Consider the following 20,072-nt stretch of genomic DNA (forward strand, 5'->3'; position numbering starts at 1 on the left):
TTCTTTTCATGTTTTCTAGGTTGATAGAAGCACTGGGGACTCAATTATAGCACTTTAACATGGAAAAAGTCAGATTTTCAAGATATGTCCCCTTTAAATGATCTTAGGGTCGATTTCTCAAGGCACCTCTGTGAAAAGTTAGGATGTCATCACAAAATTATGGTCGAAACTATATGTAACAAATAACATCATAAAACCCTGAATCGTATGTTTCTCTGTGTCTGTGACCTATAGGGTGTGCAATCTGAGCCAAGTATTTTAGTCAGTCAGAATATCTGAATGTTTCAATATATTTTCAAGCTATTTAAAAACTTAGATTACAGTTTTGCACATAGCCTATTTTTTACCCAAAAAGGAAACTCACTCTCATGTTGTTACAAACCTGTATAAATGTCTTTGTACTGATGAACACAAAGGAAGATATTTTGAGAAATGTTTGTAACCAAACCGTTCATGGACCCCATTTACTTCCATAGTATTCTTTTTTCCTACTATAGAAGTGATGGGGTCCACAAATGGTTTGGTTACAAAAAACTTTCTTCATGTATTAGAACAAAGAAATTGATGCGTGTTTGTAACAACATGAGAGTGAGTAAATGATGACAGAATTGTCATTTTTGGGTGAACTATCCCTTTAAGGATGCCAATCATAGGCCAATTAGTGTATAGGCCTATACTTAAAAACTATTCAAAGGCCATATTATCATGTCACCTCTGTTAAGTCAGATTACTCTCCCTCAATTTAAACATCTTTGATCTTGAATATTAATTTGAAATGAAACAGCACAGTCTTTAACCCTCCTATTATGTTCGGGGTCAACTTGACCCCAAAGCTATTTGACATTTCATAAAAATATGCTAATTATATTTTTTAACCTTTAAACCTACTTTTTGACATTTCCTTAATACCTTTAGACTTGAAGTTACTTTTAGCCTCTTTGTATAAAAGTTTCTGCCAAGTATATAAATGTACGTACAGTACACACAGTGTTCCTGTAAAACTGATCTAATGAGTGTTTTTGTATTAATATGTGAAAAACTGGTGAAATTGTTCTCAAATTAAATAAATGTTATATGTTATTTTCATTACTTTTTTAATGTTTTACTAAATATAGACTACAAAATAGGCTACAAAAAATCATAAAAAATGAATCTATTAAATAAACAATTTATGTATATATAAAGTTATGTTTTTTCCTACAATTGAATTTTAAATTTGAAGTTATTTAGCATATATTAATCTATTTGGAAACGTTAAAAGTGTTGCTAAAATATGAACATAACAGGAGGGCTCTTTAAAGATTTTGCACTGCTCTAATTCCACCACAAGAGGGCACTGCTGGTAAGAGTTAATTGTAAGATTTGTTGTTATTGTAACTGCTTTGTTTTTTGTTTAATTTAGCTTGCATTTACATCTATTAAATAATTTATCGAGAAAAAAATATATATTTAAAGTTTCCTTTTATTATACCCTCTTTATATTATGCTGTCTTGTCTCTGTTTTGCCTTCCGTAGGTCAGACAGTGATGTCAGTCATAAATCATTTAATCCCAAAGGAATAAAAAAAGACAATCTCATTTGTCACAAAACAAGACGTTTGTATCTCTTTATTATAGAAATGTTTAAATAATTCACATGCGTTCTGCTGACATGTTATCTAACTTATCTAATAAACAGAATATTATTCTAATCAATAGGCTACTGGTTATTTGGAAATGCACTCCAATAGTCAACCATGGTAAATATGAGCAAAGAACGTGGATGATATGCTTAACTTGCTTAATGTTTTAATCTTATGTTCAAATTATTAACAAAAATCTTTTGTTCTCAAGGATATTTAACACACGAAAATGCAGCATGCCATGTATCTTGTTCATATTTATCAATGGTGTTGTGTCAATGTTAATGAAGTGCACTACAGCTATTGCTGAAACAATATTATTTTAAGGCTACCCATTCCTGTATTAATGACCTTACTTTTTTCCTCTCTCTCTGACGCACGTATGCCCTATTTGGAGTGACCTAAATCTAGCAAAGCATCATTCATAATGCTGCATTGTACTGCAAACTTCCAGAAATATTCTAACCAGGGTAGAAAGAACTGACCCAAAATACCTGAAATCTATATGACATCTTAAAAATGTAGCTTTAATAGCTACTATAACAGAAAGCTTCAGCTACCATATGTATAACCTGTAACCTGTGTCCTGTATCTTAAGTGATAGTATTGCAAACGTCAAGGGTTTAAATCCTATATAATGTGCACAACATATCTCAATGCAAAACCAACATATATATATATATATATATATATATATATATATATATATATATATATATATATATATATATATATATATATATATATATATATAGCCCATGAAAATTAAAATAACACGGTTAAAATGTTTAAAATAACGGTCACTGTCCCACAGGTGGGACGTTTGGCATTACATATTTAAAACAATAATTACATAGTCTAAACCTACACCAATCTTGACAAACTATATACCGTTGGAAAGCTCTAAGAATGTAGTTTTAATATATCAACACCATTTTGAAAAAAAAAGTATGTAGTAAGAGTCATTTTCTAAAATGTCGCAGACCAACAGTTGGGCCCAAAATGTTATTACATATTTATTTGTAAATAGCTCAGGGAATGTAGTTTCCATATGTCAAGGCCATTTGATGATAGAATTTGTATAGGGACAGTTATTTTGTTAAATGTCACTCACCCCATAGGAATACATATAAATGATTATAAATTTACAACACTAATACCCTATAAACTTGAAATAATCTTGACAAACTATATATTGTTGGAAAGCTCTAGGAATGTAGTTTTTATATTTCAAGGCCATTTGATGATGGAAATTTAGAAGGGACAGTCATTTTGTTATTTGTCACTGACCCAGTAGGAGTCCATATGAATTCGTATATATTCATAATTCTAATATTCTTCAAAATGAATATATGAATCTTCAAAAATCTTGACAAACTAAATATCGTTGGAAAGCTCTAAGAATGTAGTTTTCATATTTCAAAACCTTTTTGCATTAAACACAATGCAGAGACAGTAATTTATCCACTTTTGACAAGATATTGCAACTAACCGTTGACACCTATGGCCTTGGTTGGTAAAACCACTAAAAGTGTGACAGAAACTTAATTTTTTGTTATTTTCACCTAAAATTTGGTTCAGAACTAGTTGAGACTTGTGTCTTTATTGGTGTGGTGTTTTGAGAGTAAAACATTTTAATTTTTATATACATTTGATTAGAGAGTATATACTTTATTGCATTATTTTTATTATTTCAAATAAATTTAAACGGGTATAACTTTTTTGTCATTTAATATTTACAACTTCAAACACCTCAGTGTAAAACTATAAATTGTCTTCTTAAAAAAGAGACCAAGATTTTGCTTCTAAACCAAAGAATGCCAGAGTTATAGTAATTTTAACGTGCAGATCACCTTTTCACCCCCCCACTCAAAAGGGGCAGTGACAGTTATAGGGTTAACAGAATTTTGTATTGGAATAATGAAACAATAATTATCACTAAACTTTATCATTTATTAAAATCAGTTAAATGTATTAAAAATGGTGATGCAAAAATGCACAGTTTCTCAAACAATTGCAACCTTTCAGTAGTAAAACCTGATAATCTGATGTGAAATGATATTCACAAAATATTGTGAAATTAGGCTTATGTATGATTTGTGTATCAGCAACCACTAAACCATCACTATCTACACACACGCATACAGTTACATAATGACATCCATAGGAAAGCTGTTTCTACTAGCGTTGGGGTCATCGAGTACAAAGACTCCCCTCTTCACATTTCCACAAACAGAAACCTTCCCCCATCCCATCATTGAAGACTGAACATAACCCAACCCCCAGTGTTTTCATGTGCTTTTCAAGACTGTTTGTCTGTCATTGCCTTTTTTTTAAAGATATTTGCCAATATTTTTGAATCATTTTCTAGAAATGACACTGCTCTTAATTTTGAGGTTTAACAGCCCAGACAAGAATAATTGTGATGCCTTTGAACACGTGCAGGTGTTTGTGTGCTGTGCATGGGAACGAAATGTACCCTTACACATGACTGCCTGACACAATGGATAACAAGCAGTCTATGAGACCGTCACTTTTGTTTTAAGAGGGGATTTACCTTGTCTGAACTGATTAGTTTAAAATGCCTTTTGTGATTATCAGTCAAACGAAGTCAAACAAGTACTTGCAGTAGTAGCCAGACTGGTTATCAAACTAATATTTGGACTATGAATTACAGGATTATAGCATTTCTGTTTTGGTTTAGGGCTGTAACATAAAGGCCTATGCAAGCACACATTTAGTATTAACAACAAACCTCTTTGCATTAAAGGCAAAGTTTAAAAAGTGTAGATATATTAGGCCAGCTTAGGAAACATATATTAGAAAAGTAATCAAAAGATAAATGCTCAGTGCAATGTTCTGGTCTAAGTTGATGATTATTTATGCAACGCCATTTGGTCCCACTAAGTCATACATGCTTCTTTGTTTAAATGCAAAACATTTTGCATAAGAATCCTCATAAAACATAAAAAACACATAGGCTGAATACACATAAACATGGTTTATTAAACACAAGGAGCGTCGAAACAAAAAAGGGAATGAGACACTAATTCAGTGTACTTCCACATGTACTAGTGTGCTTAACACAAATAAAAGTCCTTTTCAAAAATTGTCCACATTTTACAAACCAGAAGCACACAGTGCCCCACAAAAAAAAAAATTTTTTGAGCCAAAAGACAGAACATTGAAAATCTGTAGAGGCTATTTATCAGAGCAGCATTGTACAGAGTCAAGGAAGCAGAGGTTGCATAGACATGTTTTACAGTCAAGCCACGAGAAATACAAAGAAAAATGAAATCGGCATTCAAACAGGATGTGAGCTTCTATTATGCTCTGTTTACTTTTAGAGAGAGAGGACGAGCGAGAGAGACTCAGTGCAAGTGCAGTCTAATACTATGGTTCTTTTGACTGCTGCCACAAAAAACTCATTTAAGCTTTCCAAAACATTCAAACTGAAGACAATTCTTGAACATTCACCAACTTGAGTTTTAAGAACCAGAGCTAACAACCATGGCTCTTAAAATATTACACTGTATTTGATCCTCGTAAAAAGATACAATCATTTAAAATGCCTTTGAGGAAAAGAAATACCGGATTAAAAGAAATACAGACACGGTGATCAATTAGGAAAACAAACATTTTCTGACAGACGGATAAAGCCATCACACAATACAACAAATTGTCCCTAAATGAAGAAGAATGCATTCCAGAATAATCCAATTTTTAACACATTTTAAACCTAAGGGTGAATTAAAAATGAAGTTTCTCCTCAGGTTTCTGCAATAGCAAACAGTGATCAAGAATGAAGAGCAGCGGAAATAAAAAAAATTAAAATACTAGTGAAAAACTTTGCAACTCTAGATTTATTATTCAAAAACAAAAAATATGTAATAAATAAAAACATCTGAAGAACATTAACTAATTGTCTCTCTTTAAAAAAGAAACAAACAAAAGCACGGTTAGTTAATTCTGTGAATTAGTAGTTACTAAAACACAAGAGTGCTGAGGTAGAATTAAAACACACTTTCAGGCAAAACCCCACCACTAAACACACAACAAATCTTCTCTATGAAGTTTAGGTCAGAATACATATGAATGTTAAACTGCAAATTGTACCACTATAGAGCTCCCATCTTATATTTAAGGAACGACACCAACTCTATTTTAAGCATCAAATTGAAAGTTAACAAAAACCATGTTAAAATGAATAAAAAACACTGTTCTATATTGGAAATGTATTGGTTAAAATAATAATAATAATAATAATAACACTTGCTTCTAACTGGTTCCTTTAATCATACTTGACAAAAAGCATATCCTAATCTAGCACTTCCAAAAATATCATACTGTATAACCATACTTTTATAAGAGTAAGATGTTTGTGTCTTGTGTCTAAGATGAAGGGATTTTTTTAAACTGCATGTTTGTGAAGGCCTGTGGCTTTATCAAGTTTCTGAATCCTTAAAAAGGGAACCAGAATCAACATATCAATCAGTTTGGCCAAAAAATAATCTCATGCAACGATAAACTGCTTTTAATTGAACACAAAATCTAAAGTCCTCAACTATTAAAACGCTTACGACGTAGTGCATGTTTAAAAGATAAAGCTGTATATCAGAAAAAAAGGGTTTAAATCTCAGTTATACAATTACATGTCAAGGCACAGAGTTCAAAATGCATTCACAAAAATCTCAATATCAGGCTCCTGCAATTGACCAATTATGAGCATTTTATTAGCTTAATCAAATCAAGCTTAATTATCAATTTCAACTGTGGTGTTATAACAAAAGGAGATTAAAGATTTCAAGTTTTGTGGATTTCTTTTTACTCAAGTAAGATCAAATGAATGGACCCATGTTAATCAAGTTTAGCTGTAGATAACACAATGCATGAAAATGGTCTGTAACCTGATAATCATGCATAAATATATTCAGCTCAAAATGTATGTGTCTTTTAAAGGTTCAGGAAACTGCAAATATTACTGATAGAAGTAAATGTGAATTTAAAAAAAATTGATTTCTGTAATTTTACTGAATAACAAACATTTCTGTCTTGTGGCAAAGATGTTTTAAGAATATGTTTAAGTAGGAAATTTTCATAGAGAGATGTTCAAAGCTTGCTAGATTTAGGTTGATTGTTATAATTGTATTACATAGTTTAACTTCACTTTAAGTGATGTATTTGACGATTGAATCGAGCTAAATGCTTCTGGGCTATAGCTGAAAAATGCCATTTTGTGATAAATCACCCCTGTAAACAAACAAGCAATGGTCAGTTGAAAAATCTATGGGCCAAAATTTGGTGTTAAAGCTGAGTACTTTGTACTCTTCACATTAAACCAGCGATGGAAGGTTCACAGTTTTCCAAGCGACGGGGTCCCTTCTGTTTTGTCGTGGACAGGGAAAGCCTACAAAAAATATAAAAATAAATTAACACAAAATAACACAATTAATTACATTGACACACAACACTTCAAATATGACTTATCAGACTACATATTTATACATTATGAAAAAATTCTTGTTGCACTTACATTTTAAGTTGAATCAAATTGAATTTACAATTCGTTTTAACTTTCATGAGTAATGAGGAGTTAATAAATAAAAAATAAAGTTGAATTGGCTTAAAGCAACTCATCACTAGTCAAAAAAAGTTCAAATGAATTGTAAATTAAATTTAATTATTTTAATTTAATTTTTAAGTGCAACAAGGAATTTATATAGAAGCACTACATATGGCGCTTTTCCATTGCATAGTACCCCATGGTTTGGTTTAGTTTGGGTCGGGTCAGCTTACTTTTGGGAGCTTTTCCATTGGGTGCAGTACGTAGTACCCCATACTTTTTTTCGTACCACCTCGGTTGGGGTTCCAAGCGACCCGAGCTGATACCAAAACGTGACGCGAAAACACTTAAGTCACTGATTGGTCTGAGAGAAGCGTCATCGCTATAATGTAAATATTAGCTTTAGCTTACTGCTAGCTTGCGCTGTCTCAAGCAAACATGTTGCTATCTGTGTTCTGCTATAAGTTTCCAAACACCCTTTTAGCGATGAAAAACATCCACAGGTTGAGAATCTGGAACACCTTAACAGTTTTTTCCAGACTTGCAGTTTGTGGCGGCACATTCGCGACGTGCACGTCCGCATTATATATGCTTAAATGCAACTTGAATGAGGCTCAGCGGAGCGCCGTCGACTGACGCCACGGGTCAGGTGTTTGAACAGAAACTGTTATGTGAGACAGAGGTAGTTATAAACGCGATGTGCAAACATCTATTTGTGGTGGCCAATTTAAATTTTGTGGCAGACTGAGAAATAAATTAATGTATGGGAATGTACAACAACGCTCTCACGTGTATGATATCACAGCAGTAGGCAGCGTAAATATAACGACATGCCTATAATCCCTCCCACTCCGAAGTGATACTAAACTCGATGGAAAAGCTAACCACGCCAAAGTGAGGTGGGCTGACCCGACCCAAACTAAACTAAACCGTGGGGTATGCAATGGAAAAGCGCCAATAGTAGAGGTCTTCATGAATCCATTTAGATTCGAAAATCCGAGGTAGGTTTGGATCTTAAAGTTTTATGTGTGCCTCGGACATGGATCAGGTATAATAAGCGGCATCTGCTAATTTAAAATGAATGTGTTTTTGCCTTAATTGACCCGTGATTACCCAAACTATTTCGCGTGTGTGTGTGTCGATGTGCTTTTCCAACCCCTCCTCTGTTTGCCAAGCAGCCTAATTTTGGTTTTGTTTTAAAGACGACACTTTAAAGTTTTTTTGGAGGTGAAAATATTAAATGCATAAAAATTGTTATATCAGTTTAAATGTATTATAAATGAATAAAAATAATGCAATATAGTATTATTTTATATATAAAATTATAAAATTTTTTGGTTTGTGTTGGTTTGCTGCATAACTTTGTCACAAATTAATAAATTACAGTCACTGCATTATTATTACTGCTAGTGCTGTAACGATTAATTGTGTGTCCCATTAAAAATGCCTGTCTGAAATCGATTCTGAATCGCAAGGCTGCGTTTCTGGGTTTCATGCACAGCTTGTGCGTGTACTACGGCATTTGGTCAGTAGGAAGTCCTTATCAGTCTAAAATAATTATGTCGTTTATAACGTGCATTTAAAAAATCATTTAAATTATTCTTTAATATCATTAAAATACCTTAAACAATTTGAAGAACAGCGATATAAATATTCCTATAGACATTTCCTGGAATAGCGTTTGTAATGCTACTTCTTCTGTGGCACAAAGGGAGTTTCTGCATGAGAGCGCCCCCTGGCTTTGGGATGTGCCGGGATTTCACCGTAATTCATTAAAATTCATTAATTGAAATATTGAAAACTACATTCTTAGACCCTTCCAACAATATATAGTTTGTTGTGATAGATTAATATTTACATTTGAAATATTGAAGTAAACTCTGCGAGATTTATGCACGTCAGGATCGGGAAATGTTGGGTCAGGGAACATTTTTTTGGACCCAGGAAGACCTTTAGTACATAGACACACACTACTATTTAAAGGTTGATGTTTGTTGTTTGCCATAGTTTGATAAGTTTGTTATTCTAAAATGTGAAAATGAATATAAAACATAAGTGTGTGACACCTTTGTAGATGGTCTACATAGACAACATTCACAGGTTTAGCGTAAACAAAGCTAAAAAAAAACACCACAACTAAAGGTCTAGAAATGTAGAGTAAAAATGAAGAGAAAACAACACAAAAAAGGGGGAGTTACAATTCAAGCATAAACAGTGGCTGGGCTAAAACTGTGCATGTGTTGGTGCCATCATGGCTGGCGAAGCGTTGCGTAACTCCTGACTCTGAAATGGGTCGAAATCCCATCAGATTGCAGATCGAGTAAACAGATTTGCATGCATTCAGAAAGCATTCACAAATAGCAAATTCAGTGCATGTAATCTTGCATTAGTCAGCACGGATCTTTAAGCCTCTTAACTGCGTACAGTACACCTCACCATCCCACCCTCAACCCCCTCCTGTGTCCTGCGGCTCAAACTATGTGCTGAGTCAGAAATAGCTACTGAATGGCCGGCTGCAGTCGCTCTGACTAACAAACATCATGCGCCGTTTGGGACCAAACCCACCCTCTTTCTCTCACGTCCCGCACATACAGCCCTGTCTGAGAGCAAATTATCCTCGCAGCGTTCTTCTTTTTCAGCCCGAGCACTGCAATGCTAAAATGAGAGGGGGATGGTGAACAAAAGACAAGAGCAGTAGACAGCTGTAACGTCCTCATAATGCCTGAAACACTGCACCGCCTTTTAAGTAATTAACCCATCCCCCTGTTATACATGTGTACCCACAAACACAAGACTTGTGACAAATACCAGATGCTTACCTTTATACAAAATAAAACTGTGTAGGGGCAATCCAACTTATTTTATTTAATGGGAGGTGGGGCAAGGTAAAAGATAAGACTGTCAGTTATGCGTGGCATGTCAAAACATCTTTTCACTTTTGGCCTACGAGCAAATCACAGTCACCTGGTGCGCCTGAATTGCACCCCAGGGAAAAAGGCATTAAAAAAGAGAAAGAGAAAGGTGAATAGGTGCGGTTGTATAATAGCTATCCCAGCATGCACTTGAAAAAACAACTCATTTTAATGATGAATCATGCCTATACTGTCTGTAGGAATCTAAATATGAAATGTTTTACGAGAGAAAGAGGGGGCGTAGTCATAACTTAAATGAAAATATAAAGGTTTAAGCGGACAGCACTTCCAGAGAAGCAAGATCAACTCATAAATATTCCCCAAATACAATGAGCTGTATTCAAATCTTGATATGCTGAGCCACCTACAACAGAACAGAACTTCCTTTATTGCTGTGGGAATTTCTAAACAATAAAGACACTGACACACCTTTCAGAAATATCAACTTGTGGTGATGCTGTTGTTACGCTTCACCAGCACAAGGTCATGTGTCCATGGTTTCACTTAGAAACAAAACTGACATTCCTATATAGGCGGTAGACTTGAGGGATCCAGAAGATCATTTTATATGACCCTAAAACATTTACTATTTGCTCTCTGGTAGCTTGACTCGTTCCCCGCCAGCCCTTTTTAAAAAAGTTGCCTGCCAGCAATTTTTTTTAATTTTCACAAAATGTCTTTCCCTGTGCTTTTGAACAAAGCGGAAAAAAGTTTCATCCTATCTTCATTTGTTCTCTATTCATCACCTCTCAAATATGGGTAGGCAGGCCCGTTGCCAAAGGGGGGATAGGGGGGCCTCCCCCCCAGATGACACAACGTGCCCCCCTAATCTTATAGTCAAACTTCTTATTAAAGGTAAAAAAAATATGTGATCTTGCTCACTTTCATTACATATGAACGCGTTCGCTCTCTCTTGGTGAATAGGTGCCTTCTTCAGTAGTATTTAACCACAGAAAACAACAAAACGTACTACTGATTTCTACAACGGTAACTTAAAAAACGCTCTTTAAAATTTAAAGCAGATAATTTGACGCATTGTTACATTAAACGTAATAATATAAAACATAATTATACGAAATAAAATAATATTTAGAATAAACATCACCAAAATAGCGCCTGTAATCCTTTATTAGTCTCACCTAAGTATTTATTGAAATACAACAGCCAATGGCAAGTCTCCAGTATACCTTCCAATACATTTATATTTTGTATTAGACGTTCTGTTTATTAAAATAAGAGTTTGGTTGTAGTATGGTACATAGTAGATATAAATGATAGAAGATCTTTATATAGTTAGCATACAGTATTGTAGGTTTATGTGTCACTCATTCCTTTTGCGTTTTTTGGTTTGAACTTGGTTGTATCCTCCAAAGGTAGCATTTGTAGGCTGCATGTGTCATCAAGATGGTCTTGTTTCAGAATATTAACAATTATAAAATTGACTATTATTCTTAGTTATTCGTAAATTGTTGTAATATGCTTATGACTTGCGAATGTAATGCTCAGTTAACTAACAAACCAGGCTTGTTTACGTATGAAGCCTGCATATGCGACCTCCAGAGGCAGCCTTCGGATTTAGAAACGGCCAGTTTCTCACTTTATGAAGTGTGCCCCCCCAAATGCCCTGGTTAAACTTTGTGAAAAACGGTTATTAAAAAATGTAAACAAAATACAAATAGAAAAGACAGAAAAAACAGAAGCCTTATCCGAATGTGCATAGAAACGTTGATAAAGGCATACCTGTGTTTGTGTGCAAGCTCAGAGTTCACGCCGCACAGGTGACCTGCCCCATCCGGCTGTGCAGCTCCAAAGCATCCGGTCGGTCCTGAGGATTGACAGCTAGCATGTCCTGTAAAAGTTTCCGGAGTGCCTCTGACATATGCGACCGCCTGCGCTGAGGAATACTTAACACCATCTTTGGGTTCTCCAGTAACGCCTCCCCAACGGGGACAATATCAGAACCTTGTCGCACGTATGTCCCTAGCAGCTCCCGCTTCGACTCTGCGTCAATGAAAGTAATTCTTTCTATCATGGCCCAGATGATAATCCCTAAAGCAAAAATGTCCGCTTTGGCTGTGTAGTGTCCTTCCCAGACCTCCGGTGCCATGTAGAAGTCCGAACCACATGCAGACGAAAGCCAGAATTTGTTGATGTTAACACTGTTCTTATTTTTGTCCTCCGAGTCCCGTACTTCCGCGGCCAGACCGGCGCACACTTTGCTAAGGCCGAAGTCGGCCACTTTCAACACAGGCGCACCAGAACTTTCCGAGATGAGGATGTTATCCGGTTTAAGGTCTCTGTGGACGATGTTGTTCTGATGCAGGAATGCCACCGCGCTGCTCAGCTGCATCATGAAGCTGGAGTTGGTGCTTGGATCTGGCCGGCGGGACAGGATAAACTGATTCAGGTCCCCTCCCTCGCAAAACTCCATAACAAACCACAGGTAGCAAGGTTCGTCAGGACACGACAATACACGCTCACCTAAAAGTGCACAAAAAGAGATATATAAAAATGCAGACAGATATACGTACATATCAAAGTTTCAGTGGGAGCTTTTGTTTATGTGGCCAATTTGAATTAAGCTACAATTACTTTGAAAGAAAGACTTGGGGTGGGAATCAATCAATTCTGACTTACCTAATTGCTGAATATTATAAACATCAAAGTATTTTAACACTACAGTTAAAGGCGGTGTGTGTAAATTTTAGCAGCATCTAGAGGTGCGATTGCGAATTGCAACCAACAGCTCACCCTTCAATTTCAAAACACATATGGGAGCCACTTTGGGTTGTGGTCCTTTGTTTAACACTGGATTTCACTGAAAAGTCCCAACTGGGTCATGAGTTGCATGCGGTAAGTAAGACTTCTGTGTTATGCTCGAAATAGGCACATAAGTGCACATTATATAAACGACACGAACATGTAGTGAATCGTTAGTTATCCAGGCAGTGTTGTATAAAGCGTTGACTCGTGACTCGCTCCTCCTGAGCTTGTAACTCCTCATTCTGAATTTTTCTTACGTTATCAAAAAGATCTGTTAATGCTTATCTGTCGTTTATAAATCTGATAAAACTAAAGGCTCTTTTGAGATATGAATGATGTAATACTACTACTATATAGGTACTCCAAATTAACATCAGATACGCAGAAACAGTGAGTTATGGATGCTTTAAAGAGAGAGCTTGGTTGCTTTGTCATCAAATTCACAGGCTGGATTGCCGCTAAACCAGTTTGAAGCTCTTTATTGACCTGACCAACTCATATGGACAACGAACACAAGCTCCTGTAAAAAATATTTCAGAACCACAACATCTATCCACTTTTACTACATGGCTCGTTGGAATACTCGATTGGCCAGTAGAGATAGGCGATTGGGTCCTGATCACACTGTCAGGGCTTAGTTCTGCGACAACAACTGGATGACTATATATTATCCCTTACGTACAGAACACGAAGTCTTACTGTAATCAATAAAGTGGGCATTTAAAGGAGCATTTCACCCATAGAAACATTAATCTTTATTGAAAGTATGTCATATTTGTAGTCGAAATGTAAAACAGAAGTGACAAAGCAAGCAAACGACCAAGTCAAGAGGGAACACACAGATCCTAAAAATAATTGTATTTGAAAGTCACAAAAGGTAAAACCCCTTTTAAGGCAGTCAAGCAGCTTGTCGAAACCTGTTTGCCTTTTTATAATGTAATCAAATCCATTTTGCAGAGTCACTATAACCATTGACCGTATATATATATATATATATATATATATATATATATATATATATATAACTATTATTTTACTCACTGCACTTTTCCCATACACAAGATGAAGACCCAATCTCATTCTGCTTTAATTTCCATGTACAATACATTTCGACTGGAAAGCCATTGTGCTTTGTCCTCAAGCAACAATTTGCATATCATACAGTCAGGCAAGCTACATGATTCAGAAGAACAACATGTGAAAGCAAGCAAAGAAAGAGACAGCCCACAACATTTGTATATTCAAATCATCTGTGCTAAAAATAAATCACTATTCTATATAATACATGTCTGACAGGTACTTTACACAACTGTTATGTGGAGAATTGTGCTTTAAACCACCTGTATTGTACAAGTCTGGAGGCTCTGACCCTCCACCCCTCCCCACCCCCAACCTAAGTGTTTCATAACCGAGAAAGGAAGGTGGGGGAGGGCAAATTCGACCGACATTTGCCACCTTACATAAAATGTAAACAATCTTAATGTAGCACACTGACATGCGCAATACAACTAAAGACAAAGGCCAGTGTCATCTATAAAGCGTAACACATACGACTTACTGACAAACAATGCACTTTCACTCACTTTGTCCCAGAACACTATTAAATATTGCTGGTCGCTTTGATTGGAGTGAACTGTCACAAAACAAAAGGCACCGTTTCAGTGACCTAGATCATGACCTCATTAAACAATTCATGGGTGCAAAACATTTGTAAAAAATAAAGTGTCAGTGCTTGAATGAAATGTCTTTATTACCTTTTAGTGAGGTCTCCACCAACCTCAAATACTGCTTTGAACGCTTATTGCCATGGCTCATTTTTTGGGCCATCCCGTTCCTCTGGAGCACGCACTCCTCCAGTTGCACGACATTCTCATGGCGTTTCTCTAAACTGGTTAGAGCCCAAAACTCCGCCAGTGCCAGTTCAACATTCTCCGGCGCGTCGCAACGCAGCTTCTTTACCGCCACTTTCGCTCCGGATTTACGGGCAATGGCTTCGTAAACGACGCCATAACTGCCCCTACCGACTTCACGGAGCAAGTTGTACCGCGGTGCCATAAGCCGCTGTTCGAGATTGCCATGTTTCGGATGGTCCATATCGTCCACCATTGTTTCATTATCGTCAGTGTTATCGACGCTGAGCGAGCGCAGGACACCGGCTCTCCTGGAAGCGCTGCGCGTCCGTTGGCGCTCTCTGTTCATCGCGTCCCTTCACGTTTCGTGCGTGCACATGGAAATATCTTCCGCGTTCATATTTCTGCGTCACGGGCTAGTTTAAGGAAGTTGAAGCCTATTAGATATTAGCAGATATGTTAGTTTAAATACAGTGGCACTCTTTGATTCAATCACCGTCAGGCTTCTCTGAAAGTAGCAAACCTTGAATGAACTGAGAATTTTGCTGGAACGGCCCACTTTTTCGGGGCAGGGGGGGCATTCTGACCTATGAGGACATGTGAAAAGTAAACGCCTCTTGTGGCAAAGTTAGATAGGTTTTTAAATGTTTTATAAGTCGGTTTGGTATGGTAACCCACAAACTAACTGTGTAATCGTTTTTATTGCGCTTTAAAAAGTATGTGTACATACTCCGTCATGCAACAACTACAATGCTTAATATAGTGATTTTCCTTATCCTAGTGAACAACATCGCCACAAACCGGTTGCTAACATTTATTAAGGACCACATTGTCACAATGAGAAACATATACATGTACACACACAGTCTATGTATATATACATGTTGTAAGCACAGTGTGTGTATGTAGCCACCCATGTTGTGACCTCAGATGGTTTCGTCTTTCCAGCATGAGGTTGCATGTGCTCGACTGTTACGTCACAATGCACACACGTGGCCTGACATGATGAAAAGCGGGGCTTCAGGTGAGATACGCGGGTATTCGGATCAGTGAAAAGTGTAAATGAGTAATATTTTCACGATTTTTTGTGCCATACTAATCCTTTAAATCATTTACACACGTAAAAATATTCGTTTTTGCTCTATACAATACTTCATTAAAATAAAAAATCAGCGTAAACATTGTACTGGATTCAACATGGAAACAATATGAATTCAGAAACCAAGTTAAATGGATTAAAATGCCATCACAATTCGCATTCATGCACAGGAATGAGGGCATGTCTGAAACTAGTGCCAACATTGGCACATAAGCTACGAGCATAAAGGATTTGTTTGTTTTCATACTGTTGAAACTGCCAGCAAAACAAAGCTTTACCTAAACGAAATGTTCACCAATATAAATGGTAAACGCAGCAAATTAGGTTTATGGCATTTTTTTTATGAAATATGTGAATTTATTATAAAGTCAAACAGCAGTCACATGAGTCTACAATCTAACTGATTTTGCAATATTGTATAATTTAATATGTACCCAGCAAACACACAACGTTCCCCCAACGTTCCCTTATGGTTCCCATTTGGTTATTTTTTGGGAACCAAATAAGAACGTTCTGGGAACGTTCCCTGTAGGTTATATTTATAATAACCTAGAGAGAACGTTCCCAGAATGTTCCCTGCAGGTTATTTTTGTGTTTAATTTTATAAACTAGAGAGAACGTTCCCAGAACATTCTGTGAACCAAAAATTGTAAGCTGGGTATTTGGTTTCGACTCTGATTTTTTGTATTTAGTTTTTAGGGGAGCAACACAGTGTTTGGCCCTACACAAGGGGACTCTCAAAAGTTTAGTAACTACTACGTAGCAGGAAAAAAGCTATAAAATGGATGTGCTGGAGTTCACTAGTGACCTTCTGTAAAAACAAAAGATAAATGGTGACTAAAAAAAAAATAAATGCTGTGTGCCAGAGTTTGAGCCGAGCATTTTCTTTTAAGTCGGTGAGAGCAAGCTGTATTTCTTTTAAGTAACCTTGCGCTCCACCTACTGGTATAGTTTTGAATTACACCATTATAATAATTGCTTTCCCTAATACTACATACAGAGTATCCTGTAGAGGTCAGTGATGTCCTGTTTGTTTCTTTAGAAGGGGTTATTGAATGTAGAATCTAAAATGTCCATCTTCAGACCTACAGAGCCATACTTACACCCCTACACCATAACCACATTATGGATCTGGGATTTGCTAGATATAAATAATAACTCTGAGCATTTAAGTAGTTAGACAGTTAAATTATCAGGAACTATCTTTCTATTTAACAAATGCTAAAAAAAATTAATTATAAGAGAAGGTAAACAGACCAACATTTATTAATCCCAATTGTTTTCTATCTTTATGAGAATATTTGTATTAAATCAGATTCATCTGGAACTCATGAATATGCAGAGACAGTGAAAGCATTTGGCTAGTGTGTGTGTGTGTGTGTGTGTGTGTGTGTGTGTGTGTGTGTGTGTGTGTGTGTGTGTGTGTGTGTGTGTGTGTGTGTGGCCTTGAAGACAGAGATCACAAAGAACGAGTAGCGTAGTAAATGAGTGTGTGGTACAATAGGTTGGTGTATGCCGCTCTTAAGTGGGCAGTGGGGTGCAGCGGTCTATGCTTCTGTGTGGCTGCCATGGCAACCTAACAATTATAAAGGCCAGCTACATTTCTGTGTATCTTTTGTGAAAACTAACCTATTGAATAATATCAAATAAAACAACAAACATACGTATGTTCTAATGAAATATGCATGACCAAATCCTGCTGTATCAATATTCCCTCATAAATAATTATTTTGAATTAATTAGCATTATTGTTCTTATTGTTGGCTTACCTAGCCGTGTCTTTGGGTTTTTGTTTATGCTCAGTAGGTGGATGAGCTACAGATGGTGTAGTTATCAGGAGAAACCACTTTAACAGATGGGATATTTCATCCTGAGACTTTAAGGGCTGCACATGCACTGCCCGACTGGCTTTTGTTTTCTCAATTAAAATTAAGATGTTAGCATGTTGAACTTTAAAGTTAAAAATATTTACCAATAAATATTAAATTCTATCCATGACAAAGTGTCTAATTTCAGCGTTTTTGTTTTTGATATAAATAAAGGTTATACACAGTCAAAAAAAAAATGGTCACTGAGGCAGTACACTTTGACATTCGTATACCTAAAGAGTTCATATTAGTACCCCAAATATTGGTACCAAAGAGTGCAGATTAGTATCTCAAAGGTACAATTGGTACCAAATGTATACATATCTGCACCTAACTGGTACATATTATGACCTTTTTAAAGGGTACTGCCCCAATGACAGCTTGATAAAATTTTTCTGACAGTGTGTTCAATTGAAGCCATAATGTTGTACTGGTGTGCAGGATCTGACTTGTTCCTCTGTGTCCCTCTTCAATCCTACTCGGAGAGATTGTTCAAAAACACAATCACTTCTTGAGTAATCAGGACACAAGAAGAAGAGCCAGACTTCTGATGATGATTGTGGTTACCCACATACACCCACATCACTTTACTGCAATTATTGTCTCATTGAATCTGAATGATGTGTGTCCTTACTCAAATGTCTTCTTTAACCTAAAGGATTCTAAGGGGTATGGGATTCTGATTGATGTCAAAATGCGTGAAAAGACATACTGAAACACGATTCATAAAGATGTATAACAATTCTTTTCAAATGGGGTGTTAGAAAATAAAGGAATATTGTGTCTTATGTCGAACAGAGAAAGAAACTTTGAAACTTTTATTTTTTTGTGCCTTAGATGTTGCAATTTATTGATGTTGAGATTGAATATGTGCTAAATATAATTTAAATATTCACCCCCCTTGCCAATATATTTTCAAAGCCTTGACTGTACTCTTCGGATCAGCACAGCTGAAATGGATTCCTGTAATGGGTTCATTTTTGATGCGGTGGGAAGGTTAATGCAGGTGAGTGTACAGTCCTTATCGTTGTCATGACAACTTCTCATCACCCTTAGAACAATGTGCTTAAGTTCATCTAAAGAGGGAGAGGTCCCTCACATGTGAAACACTTTGCAATGCTTTACATGAAAACACATTTACAATTTGTATCCGAGTCAGGTGTGCAATATAAAATGTTCTGCTTGCGCTCCAAAGATTTTCAGGGCTACAGTACTCCAAGTAACAGAAAATTGAATGACAAGACTTTTAATTTAAATATTGGGGTGGGGGGATTGAATAAAAGATTCTGATTGTAAATGTTCACACACAATTTTATTCACAAATAAAATATGAAGATGAGCATAAAACCATCTCTTATTCAGTTCAGAAATTATGTTTAACATCAGAATTTGGTGAGTATTTCAATTATGTAAACTCTAAAAAATGCTGGGTTGTTTTAGTGACCCAGCCCTGGGTTAAAAACAACCCAGCATTTTGCAAGAAAGTTGCCTATTAGAGCCAATATTGTGTATCTTAAAATTTAAATAAAACAGTGGGCCAATCTACATTAACAAACTCGAATTTCACACATTATTTGGGAAATAATGTGAAAGTAGTACATATAGTTATGGTATAATAAGGCAGCTAATTAAGAAGCATTTTAGAAGAACAGTGAATGTGTTAGCATTTAGCCTAGCCCCATTCATTCCTATGGCTCAAAACAGGGATGAATTTAGAAGCCACCGAACACTTCCATGTTTTCCCTATTTAAAGACATGAGTAGTTACATGAGTAAGTACGGTTGCACAAAATAAAACTTTTGTTTGGAGCCATATGAATGGGGCTAGGCTAAATGCTAACACATTTACGAAGCGCTGTAAAAGATTAAAAGTGCACGCATTAAAAAAAAAAAGGTATGTTTTAATTCCTCTAAGTTGAGGTAAGAACATAGTAATATATTGAAAAACTGTGGTGTTTTACTTAAACAGGCTCTTATTAACACAATGTCTTCAGAACACTGTCTTTCTTATTAACGTTGTGTGTGTTAAATAATGCTGGTGTCATACTGATAATTCAATGTATATACTTGACTATGCCTGAATGGCACATGAATGGCACTGCCTTAGGGCAATTTCATGCAAATTTCAACCCTGTCATGCAAAGTAAGATTTTACAGAAAGTTTTAACCAAACTGATATCTCAGATGTTTATATTTGGTGATTTCAACACCCATGCAAAGTCTCTGTTAAAGCATTTTTTTATTATTTTCGATAGTTAGTAAGTGCAAATTTTATAATTGTGTCGTATTCAGAAGTGCTAAATCTCCATAACAACTCCATCACATCCATTACATCGTTACTTCCTTAGAAACGTGAATAAAAAAAATTAAATAAATATTATTTGTTCATTGTATAGC

General features: G+C 35.9%; 1 protein-coding gene across 1 annotated transcript; it reads right to left on the bottom strand.

Annotated features, from left to right (window-relative positions):
- Nucleotides 1–4,607: 4,607 nt before the first annotated feature.
- Nucleotides 4,608–15,252, bottom strand: stk35l (serine/threonine kinase 35, like). Its single transcript, XM_065264652.2, has 3 exons — nucleotides 14,614–15,252; nucleotides 11,837–12,577; nucleotides 4,608–7,028 (listed from the first exon to the last, which is right to left on the bottom strand). Exons 1-2 carry the CDS (start codon nucleotides 15,056–15,058, stop codon nucleotides 11,862–11,864), a joined length of 1,161 nt encoding a protein of 386 aa, XP_065120724.2. The 5' UTR covers nucleotides 15,059–15,252; the 3' UTR covers nucleotides 4,608–7,028; nucleotides 11,837–11,861.
- Between the last annotated feature and the right edge of the window lie 4,820 nt (nucleotides 15,253–20,072).

This window comes from Paramisgurnus dabryanus, chromosome 7, assembly GCF_030506205.2.
Source record: "Paramisgurnus dabryanus chromosome 7, PD_genome_1.1, whole genome shotgun sequence".
NCBI classification, from domain to species: Eukaryota; Metazoa; Chordata; class Actinopteri; order Cypriniformes; family Cobitidae; genus Paramisgurnus; species Paramisgurnus dabryanus.

Coding starts and splice junctions, on each gene's coding strand:
- stk35l (XM_065264652.2), bottom strand. CDS start 15,058: ATGAACAGAGAGCGCCAACGGACGCGCAGCGCTTCCAGGAGAGCCGGT. Junction 12,578..14,613: donor GGTGGAGACCTCACTAAAAG/GTAATAAAGACA, acceptor GTGCACTTTTAG/GTGAGCGTGTATTGTCGTGT.